The sequence below is a fragment of the Sinocyclocheilus anshuiensis genome, unplaced genomic scaffold, assembly GCF_001515605.1.
Source record: "Sinocyclocheilus anshuiensis isolate Anshui unplaced genomic scaffold, SAMN03320099.WGS_v1.1 scaffold2615, whole genome shotgun sequence".
NCBI lineage: Eukaryota > Metazoa > Chordata > Actinopteri > Cypriniformes > Cyprinidae > Sinocyclocheilus > Sinocyclocheilus anshuiensis.
In genome coordinates this window covers 3338-24274 of record NW_015552759.1, presented here as the reverse complement: position 1 = coordinate 24274, position 20937 = coordinate 3338, and the positions used below count along the sequence as shown (strand labels likewise).

The 20937-nt window shown below is 38.5% G+C and overlaps 2 protein-coding genes across 2 annotated transcripts in view; one reads left to right on the top strand and one right to left on the bottom strand.

The window, feature by feature from the left end:
- Nucleotides 1-15046, bottom strand: part of LOC107667867 (synapsin-1-like) — a 51977-nt gene extending 36931 nt beyond the window's left edge. The window contains exon 1 of the mRNA XM_016459594.1: nucleotides 14480-15046. Coding sequence (XP_016315080.1) covers nucleotides 14480-14731 — 252 coding nt within the window. The 5' untranslated portion in view covers nucleotides 14732-15046. The remainder of the gene's footprint in view (nucleotides 1-14479) is intronic.
- LOC107667869 (metalloproteinase inhibitor 3-like) lies at nucleotides 5248-18577 on the top strand. The gene is made up of 5 exons (XM_016459598.1): nucleotides 5248-5435; nucleotides 5876-5952; nucleotides 16069-16168; nucleotides 17617-17735; nucleotides 18202-18577. The coding sequence occupies exons 1-5, from the start codon at nucleotides 5312-5314 to the stop codon at nucleotides 18361-18363; spliced, it is 582 nt and encodes a 193-aa protein (XP_016315084.1). The 5' UTR covers nucleotides 5248-5311; the 3' UTR covers nucleotides 18364-18577.
- The last annotated feature ends 2360 nt before the right edge of the window (nucleotides 18578-20937 follow it).

Below are 20937 nucleotides of genomic sequence, written 5' to 3'. Positions count from 1 at the left end.
TTTTCTTATTTCTTAAATATATACATGCATGTGTGTGTGTTTATATATACATAATAAATATACACAGCCATATATTATGGCAGAATTACAGCGCCACATACTGGTCTGGCATGTATACTACATCATTTTGTGTCGGTTTTGTGATTTTGTGTGGACGCAGATATTTCTTGAGATGAGAAAAAAAAAAAGATCGGATAAGGAAAGCTCTGGCTTCGTGTGGATGTGGCCTAAAGCAAAACAGACATACATATGACATTCACAGATCTAAATAAATCTTTACAATTTTGCATTTTAATTAAAATTAATTTAATGTTATTTTTAAAGAAGTAATAGCTTGTTCAAAAAAAAGAAAAAAAAAACAGAGTCAACATGACAATTTAAAAAATGACAGGGATTAAGAAAGCTGCCAACGATGTGTTTTTATCTCTCGCCACAGCGAAGTAACGTTCATGTTTTGCAATAGGTTGGTTGTATGCCCGTTTGGGATGCATCATGCTGACTGCAAGATTCAACCCAGTCTCATAAAAATACGTACCTCTGTGTAGTCATTTTTTTTGGAAACTGCAGTGATATGTACTTATTGGTACGTATTACGCGTCTTGCAAAAATGTGCCCCCAGGTACGTATTTGCCATGAGACCGGGTAGGCAAGATTGCATGACATCAGCATGAGATGTAGCTGCTCATCTCTAAAATAACATTACAGACACGTTCTACAAGTGGATAATATGCAAAATGAGTTAATCTACTAAAATGTAGGAAAAATGAAGTTTCATCTTTTACAACAATTGTATATAAAAATATCTAATTTATTTATTTGTTTATTTATTGTCTTATTTATTGTTATTTATTTTTCGAAATATGTTTTTCGCTGCCTTGGACAGAAGTTGGGACCATGCCCCCAAATCAGAGCGGTCTGCGAGTGAACTGGAGCGAGTAACATTGTTTGATCGTCTCCAGGACCCAAACTGATTCACCCGGAAAGGCCTCCCAGGCCCGCATTTATGTGGCCAGGGGCTGGAGCACCACAAGCTGTGGGTTGCCAAACTGGGGCAGGGAGACGACGCTTGTGTTGTTGCAAGTGTGAAGAGCAGAACAGCTCTTTTTAATTATTATTTGGCTTACTGTAAGAGTGGCAAACTGCCCCAGGTGCACTGGTCTTTGTGGGAGAAGAGCACTGGGGAGTCATCTCGCTGTGGGGAGAGTGAGGCGCACAGGATCTAAGTCGACAAATTAATAATGACAAATTGGGGGATCTCCAATTCTACTTGGAGTGGAAACTAAATGAGCCAATGCACATTGGCATGCGATAATTGCATCCAGCTCCCACTGATCGCAGCGCGAGTATAAATAGGCAGCAGGTGCAACGCATAAACAGTTTTTTGCTGAGGAGCCGAGCTGGTGACCTGGCCACTCAGCGGTGGTACAGCAGCTGTGGCGACGGGACGTGACATACGTAACCAAGACATTCCCTTTCAGATGGTCACTTTCGACGTCATGTCGATACTGAGGAATTGGGGGTCCCTACCAAAATGCCATGGATGCTGCCCCTTTCAGTGCCCTGTGTGAGCCTCCTGTGGCCCTTTGTTAGAGTGTAGGCCAGGGCTCACACCAGGAAGACCAGTCTCTGTTGCCTCTGCACTACCCACTCAGTGAGATTGGATAACAATAGGAAAAGTACCTGTTCCGCTGGAACAGGAACTTTGCGGAAGCCCCATCCCCCGAAAGGGGTTTCTGGAGGCATTTAAGCATATGGATTAACTCGTTAGGGCCTCTGTACATATGGAAGATTTAGAAGTAGTTGTAACCCATTTGTAGAGATGGCAGAGAACATCTGCCAGGGAAACACGGGCTTAAAGCTATACCATGGAAGAATACACATGTGGGATCAGTACATATGGCATACCCTCGGGTCACTACATATGGCACCCAGCCTCCTACCGGTTCTCATGGATTCATCGATTGAAGGCCTGGTGGAGGGTGATAGAGGAGCTCGACAGGGTCTGAAACTGAACTGTCTGGAGCATAAATATCACAATTTGTAACAAAGCAAGCTGACACTAGCCAGGGCCTCTTGGTGCTTCTACCCGTTTGAGGTGAGAACACAGGAGGATACCAGCTCAGCATGAAGGCTATAAAATCTAGTGAACGTGTTGGGGGTCACCCAGCCCGCAGCTCTACAGATGTCTGTTAGCGAGGCGCCACGAGCCAGCACCCAAGAGGGTTCAACACTTCTAGTAGAGTGAGCTCGCAACTTGAGCGGGCAGGGCACACCCTGTGCCTGATAAGACTATCCAGTGGGCCATCCTCTGCTTGGAGACGGCATTCCCCTCTGCCACCTCCATAACAGACAAAGAGCTGATCTGAGGCCTTAAGCTTTGTGTCCGGTCCACGTACCATCTCAAGGCTCAGATGGGACAGAGAAAAGCTAGGGCTGAGTCTGCCTCCTCCGCGGGCAGCGCTTGCTGTTTTACTACCTGATCACTGAAGGGAGTAGTGGGAACCTTGGGAACATAGCCGGGCCAGGGCCTCAGGGTTACCTGGGAGTCAGCCGGCCCAAACTCTAGGCATGATTTGTCAACCGAAAATGCGTGCAGGTCCCCTACTTTCTTGATGGAGGCCAATGCAACCAGGAGCAGAGTTTTCAATGAAAGAAACTTTAGCTCGAAAGGGCTCTCCTGTAGTGCTCTGAGCACCAGACTCAGGTCCCAAGAGGGTATAGAGGGAGGTCAAGGAGGCTTCCCTATCATCTTACCGTTGACAGGGTCGTGATTCACAGATACTGCAGCAATGCAGACTTTAAGGGTGGAGGGAGACAGCCTTCACTCCAATACTTGCGCTGGGACCACGGCCAGCTGTGTGTCAGCATGTCAGTGCCTAGTGTTCCCTCGGTCAGGGAGGAAAACAGCTGGCAGTGAGAGGTTTCTGGAGAGGCAAACAGGTCTGCCTAAGCCCCTCTAAAACATTTCCAAATGAGCTGGACCATCTGGGGATGGAGTATCTATTCTCCCGGGAGTGCAGCTTGTGACAGCTCATCGGCTGCATGTTTGAGCAGACCAGGAATGTGAACAGCACAAAGTGACCTCAGATGCTTTTGACTCCAAAGGAGGAGATGGCGGGCGAGTTGCGACATGTGATGGGAGGCAAAGGCATACTGCTAGCAACTCGAGGCAGTTGATGTGCCAATGTAGTTGGGGGCTCATTTGAACCACTAATACTGCATGCCCGTTTTACGTGGCCCCCCAGCCGGTGGTGGAGGCATCCGTGTGTACCACATCATCCCTGGAGACCTGCTCTAGGGGCACTCCTGCCCGAAGAAAAGTAAGGTCTGACCACAGGCTAAAGGTTTGGTGGCAGGCCGGTGTGATCTGCTTCCGGTGAGTGCTCCACTTGAGCCCTACTCTTTCAGCGGGACGGGAAAGCATAGCCATCATTTCTGGATCCAATTCAGGCATTGCTACCATCCCAGAGAGGAGCAGCGCAGCCGAATCTTCCTCTCCAGAAAGCTCAAGCTCACCGTCCGATGCAGCGATTGACATCCAGTCGTCGTGAGGAGCCCCAAAGGATACGGCTGGTACACTCCTTTTAGAGGTCCCAGCACGTTCCTTGGGCAGCTCGACTAGTTGCGGAGTACTAGAGGATTGAGGGACCCTGGGAGGTTGGTTCCTCGGAGGGGTAGCCATCATTGTGATCCTCAGACCGCCTGAGATACTGCCTGATGTAGTCCTCCCATGACTTCTACCAGGAAGAGAACTAGATCGAGGCAGATTTAGCTCAAATATTCTTTTAGGGAAACAAGCTCTTTTAACATGCTGAAGCGCACAGGGGACATGGCCGCCTGCAACAGACATGGGGTAGTGCAGCCTGTGCAACCCACTCGACACAGAAAAACGACCACCGCTGTAGCGCTGTTCCACCAACACAAAGAAGCTCCCTTAGAGCATGTTGAACTCATAGAATACATTTGAAGTAGATTGGTCTCTCTGACGAGATCCCCCAATTGATCATATACATCGGTAATTTGGTTCATTTCAAGTTTTTGATTAACCTGTAGATTGGTGTTGCTCAAGCCAGGAACTGTTTCAGATGGTTCAGTCCGATTTGATGAACTGGTTCATCGAGTTTACTAAAAAGAACCAGTTCAAAATAACAATTTGTTTGTGAACATCATTTTATTTGCCTGAGGCTCTGGATTACAGATAATAATAGTGAAAATAATTAGGAGCCACAGGTTTTAATTTTGTATTGATTTTTTGACTCTCAAATCATCAAGGACCATGGTTTCAGCTAAAAACTTCTTTACTATTGCACTGAAGAAAAAACCTACACCTACAACAACATCTTGGATGCAAGCTTTAATTTTTGGGTGAACTGCTGGATTTAGTGTTTTGCTTTAGAACTGGGAATTGTTTTGATATCAATAAGCTGTACTGTAGATATCAGGACTTTGAACGGTGATATCAACAGTCCACTGGTCGTTGGTTAAGTGTTTAGTTTGATGTCAGTTTTATAAAAACAAATAGCTTTTGTTGACAGACTGCATGTAATATTAAGTGAAATGTTTTATTCTCAGCTTAAGATATCTTTTCATATATCCACAAATATGGCTTTCTTAATAATACATATGCTTTAAATAAGAATGCAAATATTTGGAAAACACTTTTTATTTTTATGCCACATTATAGTGATAGATGTGTGATGAAAGTCTCTTATGCAACGCTTTGCGACATGCTGCCTTATAAACATTTCACAATTTGAGGGCTGATGTTGTCTCTTTCTACACTGTCTCTTTCTTTGTTCTCTTATAACTGTACTGTGATGGGATGTACAGTAGTGTATGTTTCATTATGACTAAGTGGATCCATCAGCCTCAGCAGCCCAAAGCTGTGTTACTGGGAGTCTGACAACAGCATTATTTTGCAGGTCATTTTCAATAGAAGTTATTTTTGGATGGAGCATAAAGCCCTCAAAGTCACAGTGTGTTTCCACAGTACAATGAACTCTTAATTGAAGTTGAAATATCAAGGAAAATGTGATTCCTCATGATGGTTTACCAAAGTGTTTTTTGCTTTATTCTGTTATCGCTCAATCTTTTGTACGTTATGCGGAACTGGACTCTTCATGAACACACTTGAGTGTTGATGTGCATGACTGTGCATGAGGTGGGGTTCCTGAGGTTAGATGGGTGGGAGGCATAAGAGCTATATGAGATGCCCACTACGATTTAGAGATCTCTAGAGAGAGACAAAGCAAGCTGTATCTGGTCCAGAGCCTGAGTATATAGTTTAGTCTTGCGCTGTGAGAGTGAGAGTATGTCTGCTGCTGTGACTCTAGCGCTGCTGTTCTTCTTGTCTGTGGCACTGAACGAACAGGTGACCGAGGGCTGCACATGTTTACCAAAACACCCTCAACAGCAGTTCTGCGCGTCTGATATAGGTACGTCAAACACATGCATAGCTAATCAAACACGAACAGGTGCCGTATTCAAATCTGTAGATTGCACGCTGCTTTAAGATGTTACGAGATGTTACATTTCTTGCATTTCAGTTCATTTACATTAGTTCAGTGACTTGAATTATTGAACTACACATTAGGTTTATGGAAAATACGATGATGGAACCTTACATTTTTCTAAATGACAGTATAAGACAATATATGACATTAATTAAATCAGTTTTATTTTTTTCAGTAACAGCTCTTTTCTTGTGTAGTGTCAAATTATTTAAAGGGACAGTTCACACAAAAATGAAAATTCTGTCATAATTTATTCACCCATGTTATTTCATACCTATATGACTTTTTCCATCAAATTAACGTTAACATTAACATTCACATTAACAACAATTTTTGTCACATCTGACTTTTTTACCAATTAGTGATTCGAGCTAAGGTCATTGGAAAGGTGCCCAGCACTCTCCCTCAACTAACTGCATACAAAATTCAAACTATTCAGGTGAGAAAATGTAGGCTACTTGACACATCGTTTCCCAATACAATCTTTTTTAACAAGAAATGTGTGTGTGTGTGTGTATATATATATATATATATATATATACTCTGTTTTTCCAGAGCACCTGGAACCAGCAGCATCAGGCGAATTAGGCCCTTCCTCTGCCTATCTGATGCGCTGAGTGTTTGGCTAGCTTGCAGTGCGGTACATTACCCTGTTGGTGTTTTTTCAATGTATGCTTCAGACACGGGTCACGACGAGGCGTTCCCCATAGCGACCCCTAGAGGACGCAGTGTCTCGTTCCCTAACCTGAGACGTTTTTCCACCTAAGGACCTGTCCAGGACGGCAGTGTTGTTCTTGATTTCTGTGACCGTGTGGAGCCTTGGAACCAACTCTCCCGAGTTCAAAAGGTGTACCTCAGCAGGTATCAGAGAGGCTGTATCTGTGAGGTAATAATCCAAATCATACTTTTACAATAATTCACCATAGTGTAACTTGCTCCGAGTTCAGTGCTGTTGAAATCCAGTGGCTTTCATTTTCACCCAACTAAGTTTTCTGCCATTCTGAATGTTGTCAAACACGTACTCAAACCTTGGCTCAAATCATTTTCAGAATCTTTTATAAAGATATTTAATGCAAAAATAACAATGTTTACTGCATATATGCATATTCTTATGATTAAACTTGCTTTGTAGAGAAGGACCAAACTGTGCAGACCTTAAAAAACAAATAAGCTTCAAGCATCCAGAAGCCTAGAAAAAAAACTTGGCTTTGTAATTTCTACTTGCAGCCCTTTGTATTAGCCTCTGACTGTTATCATTCATTCGTTGTATTTTTTCAAGTATTAAAACAGTTGTTGTTGTGTTATAAGTATAGATATGATTTCAGTCATCTCTCAAACTGTGATCTCTACAGATCTCGCCCTGTACTGGAGCGTCCTGTTTGATCAAGATGTTTCAGAAAAAATGTCTGATGAGAGTCAATAATTCATTCATTCTTGATGATGAAGAGGCTCTTCAGTCTATTTGCCTGCCAGGCAGTGGTGGCTTCTGCAGATGGCGAAAATTTCTTAAGTAACTACAAAAGCTCCTAAAAATGATGCCCTGAAGAACAAGTGCATCAGCCATTCGTCGGTGTGCATTTTTGCCCTTTTGTTCTCCAGAATGCTTAGAACATTTTGAAATGAATTTAAACAATTTAATGAAGCTTTGCAATGCAGTCAGCAAATACATACAAAACACTGTTTTCATGGAGATAGGCAATCAACCATTAAACTATTTTGCATGTAAAAGCGTCTGTGTGTATTTAATGGAAAATTGTAAGCATGTTTATATAAATTTGGATGTTCTTAGTGCCAATGCCTTATGTCAAAAAGCATTCATCTAGTATTGTTTTTTGTTTTTCTATTCTGATGAACATTGAGTTAAAAAAGGACATTTTAAATTTAAAAAACGGCAATAACAAACAGCAACGTTTAAGGTTTATTCCACAGAACCACAGCCACACCAGACAGCAGGAAAAGTCTAAAAAAAAACTGCAATAACAAACAGCAACGTTTAAGGTTTATTCCACAGAACCACAGCCACATCAGACAGCAGGAAATGTCTACTTCACTAGAAACCACAGAAACAGCACATTAGCTTGTTTGCACAATGCAGAAAGCTGATAAAGATTGTAAAACTGCATTACAGAGGCGTTATACTGAAACGCAGTGTGTATACGCTGCATAGAATAGAGGGGGCGCTACTGAGACAGATTGAATCCGCTGAATGACAACAAATAAACTAATGTATTCTTTTAGAAAAAAACATGATCAGATATCAATTTCAATTAATTTCTGCTTGTATTTCTCTTAAAGAAAAGGCAAGACAACAAATTCTGTGCATATAAATAATAATGATCAAAATATCCAAATAGTATAAGCTTATTAAGCATGTATGCCTTAAGCTTCACCCTCAGCTTGTGACAGCTGAAGTGCATCTTGTGAAATGTGCGATTGCATCGCCGATCACTCTTGAGAAACTTAAAGATGAAGTAGGCTATGCAAGGACAAATATCCAAACTTTTTCAGACTACTGCAGCTTGCACTCACGCTATACCCGTTGGTTCGGCTACATCAAAAATAAGTTTCTCAGTTATGAGGAGAATAAGAAACTTGCTCTGATTAGAGTCCTGCACCGGCTCCACGGATTAAAATGTATACTTTTACTCCGATACATTTCCCCGAAGCATATTCGTTACTTACTACAAAATAGTCAGAAGTCAGAAGAACACGGACTGCAGGAAAGCAGGTTTGACGAATCAGTGGTCTGGCATTTGCAAGTTAGACTCCTAAAAAACACCTTTGCTCATCTGCAAACAAGTGCGCGCACAACCGCGGGTGATTTCATTTTCCACTCAAGTCGAGTCTGGGGTCTGCGATATATAGTATATCTGTGATAATATGGTAGGTAGGTAGCTTTTTATTGTCATTCAAATTTACATACAGAATGCACATATGAACGAAATTCCGTTCCACTGGCTCATAAATACTGCACTAAACTAAACACGTACCATAAAATCAGTATAAAAATATATATATAATAGAGTGCACGCACGTGATTTATTAGTCTATTAAAACTCAAAATTCAAGGCATTCTAAATTGTAGACGGCAAAAATGCTTGTGTATGCTTTTTATATTTATATAATTTAATATAGTTAACTTCATCTATATCATACAAAGAGTACCGTTTTTCTGCAGAAATCAGAATGAACACATAATAATAATTTTAAACAAGTTCAGTAACGCAATAAGTGACTTACATTAGACATAATATTGCTTGTTGCTCAATTTTGCCAACGAAAATAGTTCCAAACAAAGATCACAGCAACTCTTACCCTGCGTATGCAAATCTTTTTGACGTCATTCTACCTTCATAGAAGCCTAAAACAGGGTCGAGACCCGGCCCGCGTCTGAACTGTGACGTGAAAATTGGCCCGAAGCCCGGCCCGAGGGGCGTAAAAAAGTCGCTGAAATGCAGGACTCTAGTTCGGGTACATCGGAAATATATGGCAAGCCGTATTAGCTTCAAATATTTCAAGCGTTACTCGTCGTAATTGCATTTTTACTAGTAACAATTCAATTAGAGAGCTCTACAAATAAATTCTTAATAGTAACAATGCCAATTAAAGAGCTCTCTAAATCTATTTTAACTAGTTATAAATGCAATAAGAGAGCTCTCTAATTCAGTTCTTACTAGTAACAATTATGATTATAGAGCTCTCTAATTCAATTCTTACTAGTAAGAAATCTAGTTACAGAGCTCTACAATTGTATTCTTAGTAAAACTTGTATTTATTAGATGCAAAACAGATTTGCGACTACACCCATTTGCCTTTCCAAATCCCGCCTGTGGTGATACACTTCAAAATAAAAGCCCCATAAGCATGAATTGATAGCATTGTCATTGTGTCAGAATAACCGTAAGAGTGAGATGACAGTTTGGAAAGGTTTTGTTTTAATATTTAATTACTTCATTAATTCACATCTTTATATTATTATTAATATTATTATTGTTTCTTTATTTCAGACCCTTAGGTCCATATCACAAAAATGAAAATAAAGAGTAGCCTATAGTCTTGAAAATACTTTACCAGACAAAATATCACCTCATTTTGGTGTTTATTGTGCACTGTAACATGCATGCAGAATTTGAGCTAGTACATACAGTATATAGGCTAATTAATAGGTTAATTGTCACTCTTGACAAAATGTATTTTAAAATTTCTTTCTTTCTTTTTTCTTTCTTTCTTTCTCTCTCTTTTTTTTGGTCAGACATTAGGGGGGAAAAAATTCAATTGCGACATTATTTTGGGGTATTTTTTCGATAAGCTTAATTAGGTGATATTTTGCTGTGTGTGTTTTTGTGAATGCAAGTACCAAACATGTCTCTCGGAGACGCGCAACAGTTCTTTTCCGTCTTTGGAACTATTTGTGTTGGTGAAACAAAAACAGGCAATAGTGTGTCCAAAATGTAACTCACTTGTATTAATTTCTTGGTTGTTGAACTGTAAAATCAACATCACATTCACCATCATGCTCGTGCGCTAATATTCGGAAAACGACACTCTTGCTTGTGTAACATTACTTAACTATATCAGATGTTATAAATATAAAAAACAAATACACATACAGGGATATTTTTGCCCTCATAACTATAGTGGCATTCTAACGGCATTCTAATAGGCTTCATCATGCAGTAAATGCTTCTGTTAACTTAGCAGTGCAGGACCCAGCCTCAGCATTATTGTGTGAGTGGATAATGCGAATAAAGCCCTTGCAAAGTTGAACAAAAACAGGTATTTTACAACCAATAATTAAATATGCATATTGCTGAGAATACATTTATATGCATGTTTTCTGTGCAAGTGTGAATTCACCTTTAAAAATAACTTACAGTAGCTACATAGACTACCCATATTTCTTCTCTGTAAAGCATAATCATTTTATAATGATTTTAATCAATATATAATAATACTTAATAGATCATTAGAGCCTCAGCGCTGCTATTCGTCATTAAAAGCTGCTTGACTGAACAAGCTGCTTGAGTCCCCATTTTCTTTTTTTTAAGATTTTTTTTTGGCATTCTTGGCTGTAGGACAGTATAAGTGAATTTGGGGGAGGGGTGCGGGATGGGACTCAAACTCAGGACACCCGTAGCGCAACGGTGTTATCGACGGACTGCCCACAAGGCTATCGGGACAGACAGTCACCCGTTTTATCAATATGCATGAGGCGCAATTATCATAATGAGGTCGAGCTGAAAAGAGAGCTCTACAGTTCAATCCTTACTAGTAAGAATGCAATTCCACAGCTCTACAGCTACATTCTTAGTAGTAAGAATTACAGTTAGAGAGCTCTCTAATACAATTCTTACTAGTAAAGATTACAATTAGAGAGCTCTCTAATTCAGTTCTTACTAATAACAATTGAATTATACAGTTCTACAGTTCAATCTTTACTAGTAAGAATTCCAATTACAGAGCTCTCTAATTCAATTGTTACTAGTAAGAACTAAATTAGACAGCTCTCTAATTCAATTGTTACTAGTAAGAACTAAATTAGAGAGCTCTCTAATTCAAATACAGAGCTCTGCAATTAAGCATATCTTTAATTTGTTTTTTACTAGTAAAAATTAAATTATAGAGCTCTCTAATAGTAATACTTACTAGTAAAATTTCAATTGTAGAGCCCTGTAATTAAAAATGAATGGAAGTCAATGGAAACATATGACTAGTAAAAATTCATTTGTAGAGCTCTCTAATCATAATTGTTACTAGTAAGAGCTGAATTAGATAGCTCTCTAACTGGCATTGTTACTAGTAAGAATTTAATTGTAGAGCTCTCTAATCGAATTGTTACTAGTAAAAATGCTATTACGACGAGCAACACTGGGATTGTTTTAAGCTAAAACGGCTTGCCATAGTAATAGGTTTCTCAGTTATGAGGAGAATAAGAAACTGGCTCTGATCTAGCACACATAGAACGATTTGACTGAAAATTTATCAGAAGAGATGAAAGAAAAATAGTGGTCATCTACGCAATTCGGAAAAAGAGGCGGCTTTTCTGCATTATGTTTTTTTTTTTTTACTCTTTATACAGCAGTTATTGTTCATTCTAAATGTATTTTTCATGTAGAATAGGTGTTACATAAATACATGAAATGTAGAACATTACAAAAGTGCGGAGTGAAACAGTTTTTATTTCAAATTTTCTTTTATTTAAATTACTTTTTTTAATATGTGCTTTATGAGTACTAATAAACAGCCAATATGCTAGAAATGTGCATGCTAATAAGCTACTAGGTCATAGTGCAAAACAGACCCTATTTTGTGTTAAAACACTTTCATCACTTTCATCAGCGACACACACCAGTTTCTGTTCTGTGCTGATCACAATCGAATCCTTTCATTATAACATACAGAGTGTATACATGACGATGTTAATATATTAATTGCGCAGTGTGAGATTCATTGGTCATAACAGACCCTATTTTGTGTTAAAACACTTTCATCACTTTCATCAGCGACACACACCAGTTTCTGTTCTGTGCTGATCACAATCGAATCCTTTCATTATAACATACAGAGTGTATACATGACGATGTTAATATATTACCTGCGCAGTGTGAGATTCATTGGTCATAACAGAACTTTGTGAGATCGCGATGAACAAAGAGTGACAGTTTTTTAGTGGTTAAAAAAGGGATACTTTTGAGGTCTTGTGCAAATATGACATGGGCTACAAAAAAAACAAACAAACAAAAAAAAAACAGTCTATAGGCTCATATGTATGCACGTTTATTCATTAAAAGAACGTGATCTCAATTAAAACATACGCGATCTTATTCCTAAATGATGGTGATTCTGCTATGTCTATTAAACCTTTGAAAACACAATCACATCGGAATATCGACTATTTGTACTAAGTGTAAATAGCGATAGAGGCTATTTACACTAAGTGAGAATAGCATATTTTCTTAGCGATAAATGCTATTTGCACTAACAAACAAAGTCACAGCTGAGCCGCTGTGCATTTCCAAGCAAACACAGCAGTGTTATTATGAATGAACCTGCGTTTTTAACGAATCCAGTGAGCCCCATTCATAAAGATAATCACTTGCTTCGTTCCTGAATGAATCAGCTGTTCGAACGAATCAATTGAATGAATGATTCAGTGATAAAATCAGTCATTTGCCGCCACCTACTGGCAATTATAATTTCATGTTTAAAATATAATTTCATTTATTTAATTAATTTCAATCTATCAATATTTCTATATTCAAATTTTTATATTTAAAACATTAATCTCATAACATTGTTATGAATTTAAAACATCCATGCCTGGGTTGTTCTGTGCCACCTCTGTAGTGCAAATGAGTTTTTTAAATATTGATTTCTTTTGTTTGGTAACTTACTCGAATTCTACTTGTTCTTATGTTGTTAGAAATTTTGGAAAAGCTCATAAATATAATTTTTTGAATTTGACATAAAGATGACATGCTTTTAATAAAGTTAGAAAAAATGCCATAACAAAGGTAAAAAAAAAAAACAAAAAAAAAACAATGCTCCTGTAAATCACTTTAAAACTGTTGATTATTGACTGAGTAATGTAATTTCATGAAAAAAAGGGTCTTTTTGTTTTTCTTTTTTTTGTGGTGATGGTTGGTTGCTGTGGGGTGTCGACTGAGTAATGTCACAGTCATCTGCTGGAGTGCCCTTAAGAGCCATCAGAGGGCACTGTTTTGGACTTTCTGCTAATTTAACTGGACTGCATTTCCCATGGTTCCCCTCACTCTGCTCCCGTCATCCCCTGCATCCTCATTGTTTCACTGGTTTCAGCTGTGTCTTGTTAGTTTGATTATCCTGCTGGTGTATATATGTTGGTTGTTTTGTGTCATTCTGGCTTTCAGTCTTGCTTTTGCTGTTATGTGTTCATGCCTCGTATTATCTTGGATTATTGTTTGGATCATTAAAAGCTGCACTTGGATCATTTTGTTTCTGGAGTCATCCCGTGACAAGTAATAGTGAAACACCTTTTTTGTAGAACAACACCACTGAAGTCACGTAGACGTCACATACATCACGTGTGGCAGTGAAGTTATTCATTTTCAATTTCGCTAACACACTACAACAGCTACTCAACACTATGAAGAGCCGTACAAGCCATAATTCATTCTGGCGCTCTCACACACTTATATTCTCTTTTCACATACTTGTGAAAGTACATGTTTATATATTATTATTTATCTATATTTAACAAAAATAAAGGCATATAGGCAAAAAAAGAAAAAAATTGAAAGAAGTCACAATAAATGAAAAACTAAATCGAGATGCAACTAATAGCAGTTATCGAAAACCTAACTAAAATGATGATAATAATAATAATTATAATTATAATTAGGCCTATCAAAAATAAATAATTGCTTTGGTAATCATTATGCTCTCCCTCCGTGCAGAGCCGCCGAGTGCAGGACTCTGGTTTAAAGTGCACTGTATAATCAGGAATAACGGACGATCGATGCATTGGAGATTGAGAGGGAAAGCTGCCAATGAACAGTGAACTTCAAAACTTATCTTAGAAGGGAGCATTGAACACTGGAGCGACCCTCAATCGCAGCGCAACTTGTGCAGATTTATGGAGTAAAAAGGCTTGCTTGACAGCTTTATTTTGGCGTATATTTGCATACTTTTACCATCTAACCAGTCTCAACATGCTTTAATTTTGTGTGTCGCTAAAGGTTTGCGTCAATAGGCTTAAATTAAAATGTCATTGGTCTGCGCTCTGGAGATTCTGCTAAACATTAATTGCTAAAACTAAAATCAAAACGCAAACTAGGCTATATAAAAATTAAATAGAAATATGTTCACGAAATAAAAACGAATAAAAAAATAATTAGCCTAAATTAATGAAACTAATAAAAACGAAACTGAATTTTATAGCAAAATTGAAAACCATATTAAAACAAAAACGGCAAAACTATAATAACCTTGGCACAAGCGTGTTTCACTGGAGCGTGAGGAGGGGGATCCGCCAGATGAGGTGCTGGAAAACCCTTCCCAGTCTCCAGAGATGTCAAATCTGCAGGAGCACAACGGAGCTGTCGCTCAAACTCGAGGGAGAAAGTCAAGGATCGCGCCGACGGGCCCCTGTAATCATCCCCACCTTTCACCCCACTAGCGACGGCCCTGGTACTATGCATAATACAGACAGTCCTGGCTCTGCCCATCATCACGTTCATGCAGACGCAGACGTGTTCAGTGAGAGGTGTGTAGCAAAGTTAGGAACGCCATAAATTGGGACAGCCCACGCAGAGACGCCGTGACGTAATCGCACTTCAAATAGAGCTTCGAGGTGCGCCGCAGCTAAAGCAAGCTGTATCTGGTCCAGAGCCTGAGTATATAGTTTAGTCTTGCGCTGTGAGAGTGAGAGTATGTCTGCTGCTGTGACTCTAGCGCTGCTGTTCTTCTTGTCTGTGGCACTGAACGAACAGGTGACCGAGGGCTGCACATGTTTACCAAAACACCCTCAACAGCAGTTCTGCGCGTCTGATATAGGTACGTCAAACACATGCATAGCTAATCAAACACGAACAGGTGCCGTATTCAAATCTGTAGATTGCACGCTGCTTTAAGATGTTATCTTCAGGTCATTTACATTAGTTCAGTGACTTGAATTATTGAACTACACAGTAGGTTTATGGAAAGTACGATGATGGAACCTTACATTTTTCTAAATTATAGTATAAGACTATGTAACATTTATTTAAATCTGTTTTATTTTTTCAGTAATGAGCTCTTTTGTAGCGTCAGAGTTTTAACGCGACAATTCACACAAAAATAAAATTCTGTCATTTATTCACCATGTTATTTCATACCTGTATGACTTTTTCCATGTGTAACACAGGAAGATATTTTGAGAAATGTCTGTGTTTTTCAATGGGCTCCAGTGTTGTTTGGTTCCCAACATTCTTTCAAGTATCTTATTTTGTGTTCAATAGCTCTAACCCTAATCAAACACACCTGAACAAGCTAATCAAGGTCTGAAGGGTTACTAGAAAGCTACAAGCAGGCGAGTTTTAATTAGGGTTGGAGCTGAACTCTGCAGGACTGTGGCTCTCCAGGACCGGCGTTCACCACCCCAGATATACATGTATGTATGAGATGTGTATATCTATCTATCTATCCATGTATCTATGTATATGTGTGTGTATATATATATGCCAAAAATCATTCGGATATTAAGTAAAGATCATGTCCCATGAATATATTTTGTAAATTTCATATCGTAAATATATCAACTTAATTTGATTAGTAATATGCATTGCTAAGGACTTCATTTGGACAACTTTAAAGATGATTTTCTCAATATTTAGATTTTTTTGCACCCTCAGATTCCAGATTTTCAAATAGTTGTATCTCAGCCAAATATTGTCCTATCCTAACAAACCATAAATCAATGGAAAGATTATTGTATACAGATGATGTATAAATCTTAATTTAAAAATATTGACCCTTATGACTGGTTTTGTGGTCCAGGTTCACATTTTTATGTGTTTATTTTTATTTTTAAATCCAGACATTTAGGCAATTAAACAAGAGAATTCAGGTCATCTACACAAGGTCAACTCAAACCTCATGTGGCATCAATCTGGAAAACGGCGAGTATCTGCTGTTAGGTAAAATCATTTACTATCTCTAGGCAGAGTTTGAGTTGAAACCATAGACCAGGGCTGTCCAAACTCGGTCCTGGAGGGCTGGTGTCCAGAAGAGTTTAGCTCCAACCCCAATTAAACACACCTGAACCAGATAATCAAGCTCTTACTAGGCATATTAGAAACTTAAAGGCAGGTGTGTTGAGGCAAGTTGGAGCTAAACTCTGCAGGACACCGGCCCTCCAGGACCGAGTTTGGGCACCCCTGGTTTAGCTCCAGACCCCCCCTGCCATAGACTGTATAAAAACATGGACGTAGTGTCCGTGACGTCAGCCGTAGAGTTCCGAAGAGCCTTTTTGAAGCCCAAAGTAGGCAGAGCGGGCCATCGCCATCTTTGCCACGCGTCACTCCCGGATAATCGATAAGGCGGGAGCAGGTTGCTGAAACCACGCCCACCTAGCTCGATGGCAGTGACAGCAGCGGCAATCCACCTGTCACTCAAGTGGCCACGCCCTTAATTATGCAGAAATTTAAGGCTTAATATAATTTAAATGGATGAGTTATAAAAAAATTCATCCCCCTCACAGTTGTCATGAAGGGCAAAATTAGCTATATAGACCAAAATAATTTTTTGAACCAGGCTGTAAACATGTTTTTTTCTGCTGTAAAGTTGGGCATTTTAACATGGGGAGTCTAGGGGAATGTCTCCCTTTTGCAGCCAGCCTCTAGCGGCCAGTCGATGAATTGCAGTTTAAGTCACTTCCTTGTTGGCTTCATGAGAGAGAGCGTGAGGTTGCCGCTTGGTTGAAACTGAACACCCTGATTCCTGATGCTGGTTGTTAACATCAGTTGAGGCTGAAATATGCTACACAAATTAAATTGACATATTTTACAGAAAATCACATTGTGTATTCAGTATTCAACTTAATTTTTTTTAGATTTCATCCAGTCTGAGAATATCACAGTTTGATAATATTTGAGATGATTTTAGAGCACATATCATTTTCACTTATCATGCATCTCTTAGCAACAAGACAGGTTTCTGCATGAGTTTGTGGTGTTTGGAATGAGTTCAGAGTCTGTTTGTTTGTGTATGACATCCAGTTTTTCCTCTGTAACATTTACAAAGTCAGCATAGCATATTTGTTCGGATTTGATCTGTATTCCAGTCAGATCGATTAAGCCTCACGTTCCTTTTTAATAGCTCAAAAACATACTTAAGAACTTGACACACTTCATTATTAAACAGTAACTGACCAAAGACTAACCCTAAATCCTCAAAGAAAAGCCTAATATTATCCAGGACCTCAAACCTAAAAACAATAATGAATCTCAACAGAACACGAGGGTTCAATAAGTGAGGACATCTCTAGGTACGAAAAACGTTGTGTATATACAGTAAAATGAACTTTAACTGTGTAATTAATTGAGATGCATAAGGAAAAAAATAATATTTGTTTTTTCCACCTAAGGACCTGTCGAGGACGGCAGGGTCATTCTTGATTTATGTGACCGTGTGGAACCTTGGAACCAACTCTCCCGAGTTCAAAAGATGTACCTCAGCATGTATCAGAGAGGCTGTGTCTGTGAGGTAATAATCCAAATCATACTTTTACAATAATTCACCATAGTTTAACTTGCTCCGAGTTCAGTGCTGTTGAAATCCAGTGGCTTTCATTTTCACCCAACTAAGTTTTCTGCCATTCTGAATGTTATCAAACACGTACTCAAACCTTGGCTCAAATCATTTTCAGAATCTTTTATAAAGATGTTTAATGCAAAAATAACAATGTTTACTGCATATATGCATATTCTTATGATTAAACTTGCTTGGTAGAGAAGGACCAAACTGTGCAGACCTTAAAAAACAAATAAGCTTCAAGCATCCAGAAGCCTAGAAAAAAAACTTGGCTTTGTAATTTCTACTTGCAGCCCTTTGTATTAGCCTCTAACTGTTATCATTCATTTATTGTATTTTTTCAAGTATTAAAACAGTTGTTGTGGTGTTATAAGTATAGATATGAATTCAGTCATATCTCAAACTGTGATCTCTACAGATCTCGCCCTGTACTGGAGCGTCCTGTTTGATTGAGATGCTTCAGAAAAAATGTCTGATGAGAGTCAATAATTCATTCATTCTTGATGATGAAGAGGCTCTTCAGTCTATTTGCCTGCCAGGCAGTGGTGGCTTCTGCAGATGGCGAAAATTTCTTAAGTAACTACAAAAGCTCCTAAAAATGATGCCCTGAAGAACAAGTGCATCAGCCATTCGTCGGTGTGCATTTTTGCCCTTTTGTTCTCCAGAATGCTTAGAACATTTTGAAATGAATTTAAACAATTTAATGAAGCTTTGCAATGCAGTCAGCAAATACATACAAAACACTGTTTTCATGGAGATATGCAATCAACCATTAAACTATTTTGCATGTAAAAGCGTCTGTGTGTATTTAATGGAAAATTGTAAGCATTTATATATATTTGGATGTTCTTGGTGCCAATGCCTTATGTCAAAAGCATTCATCTAGTATTGTTTTTTGCTTTTCTGTTCTGATGAACATTGAGTTAAAGGACATTTTAATTAAAAAAAACGGCAATAACAAACCGCAACGTTTAAGGTTTATTCCACAGAACCACAGCCACATCAGACAGCAGGAAAAGTCTACTTCACTAGAAACCACAGAAACAGCATATTAGCTTGTTTGCACAATGCAGAAAGCTGATAAAGATTGTAAAACTGCATTACAGAGGCGTTATATTGAAACGCAGTGTGTATACGCTGCATAGAATAGAGGGGGCGCTACTGAGACAGATTGAATCCGCTGAATGACAACAAATAAACTAATGTATTCTTTTAGAAAAAACATGATCAGAAATCAATTTCTGCTTATTTCACTTAAAAGGCAAAACAACAAATTCTGTGTATATAAATATTTAAAATATCCAAATAGTATAAGCCTGTTTTTTTTCCTTAAAAAAACAAAACTATTTAAATGTATGGATTTAACAGGTGTCAGCAACACACGGAGAACAATCAGGTAAGTAGTTAATTACAACTGGCTTTATTTACTGGTGAGCAGAAGATGATGGCAAAAGCAGGTAAGTAACAACACTTCAGAGAAGAACTTAGCTGGGTAGTAACTAGAGTCCTTTTCCTTTTCAGAAGACGATGGAGCAAAGTGATCGCAGGAGCACAGCATTTCCTAAGTGCGTTGTCTTATCTTAACTACAGATAGGAAGGGGGTATTACACAAACCTCCTAACTTGACTAAAAATCCTAAAAACTGTCTTAACTTTAGGACAACCCCACAGCTGTCCTAACTTCGAACTTATTTGAGAGCTAACGGAAAAACCGCTTACAATTGCGCTGTCCAACAATGGTATTACATTTATTAATAATTGAAAATGAAGAGCGGACATGTTTAATGGTAGAAAGACTCTTGGAGGACCCTGAAGATGTTACATTTTGATGACAAAACACTTAAGTAATTACAGACTGCCGCTCAACATGACATTACAGTTAGCACAGGAGCTGCAACCAGCATTACAGAGACCAACAAAGCGTCACGGAGCACCAGACGCACAGTTGTCGTGTCGCGCCGCGCCGCATCAGCTAAAGTCTGTCTACACTGGAAGCCACAAAGCCAAGTTGAAAATCATTTTAAATTTGTGTCAGCACGTCATAAATAGAACGCGGCATCAGTTTACTGTCGGGGATTTGTCGCGCCGCATCCACAGCATGACTGGCTATAATGAGTCCTATAGTATTTTGTCGCGCCGCTCGCGTCCAGTGTAGACACGGTGTAATGCCTTATGGTTTTTTTGCAAAAGGTGATTTTCAAAGTTAAGTAGCTTCTATTATTGTTTACCTCATCAGCAGCTCAGGCAGTGTTGGTTGCTTGGTAACAGACCTAAGAGTGGATTGTTGAACTTGATGCAATTTAAGATTTCCTAACTAGAGATAAGATATGATTTTGTAAGATAGGATAAGAAGTTAAGATTTGCTTCTGTAATACGAATTTGGGAAAAATCCTAATTTAACATATCATATCTTAAGTTAAGATCTAAGATAAGAAACTTTCTGTAATAAGCCCCCAGGTGATTGCGAATTTAAAACTTTAAATTTGACATTTTTACTAAATTCACTTTTTAAAAGTGTAAATAAGTGTGTTAGGAAACAAAGCCATGAAAGTGTCTCTTTTTAAGTACACTTATGTGGCACTTATGTGGCATTTATTTAATTAATATTATATTACCTGCAATTACAGTTTTTATTTCAAATGTTCAATTACTGTTTAAATATGTGCTTTATGAGTACTAATAAACAGCCAATATGCTAGAAATGTGCATGCTAATAAGCTACTAGTTCATAGTGCAAACTGGTCCCTAAACTATGGAAGCATATAGGTAGCGAAATTCAATTTAAAATGCAATATTCAAAATAGCAATGTATTTCTGTATTTAAATTGACATTTTCCGTTACACATACGTGCAAAGTTTGTTGAAAAAGGAAAATGATATAATTTACATTTGCCATTTCCAACAGTAGTCTTAATATGTAAATTGCATACAAATTTTAACGCTTTATAAGTTGCAAAATTAAAATGTATAGCACAAATTGATTTGATATGTGTAACATGTCCAAGCAGAAATGGTAGCAAAATGATAATTTAAATGCTCTTTGTCCTAAATGCATTTAGACTAACAGCTAGAACACTTAGGATTGCATTTTCATCATGACGCCGTGGGATATTTGTAGCAAAATTCAGTGCGGCTTTGAAAATGCATTCCGAGCT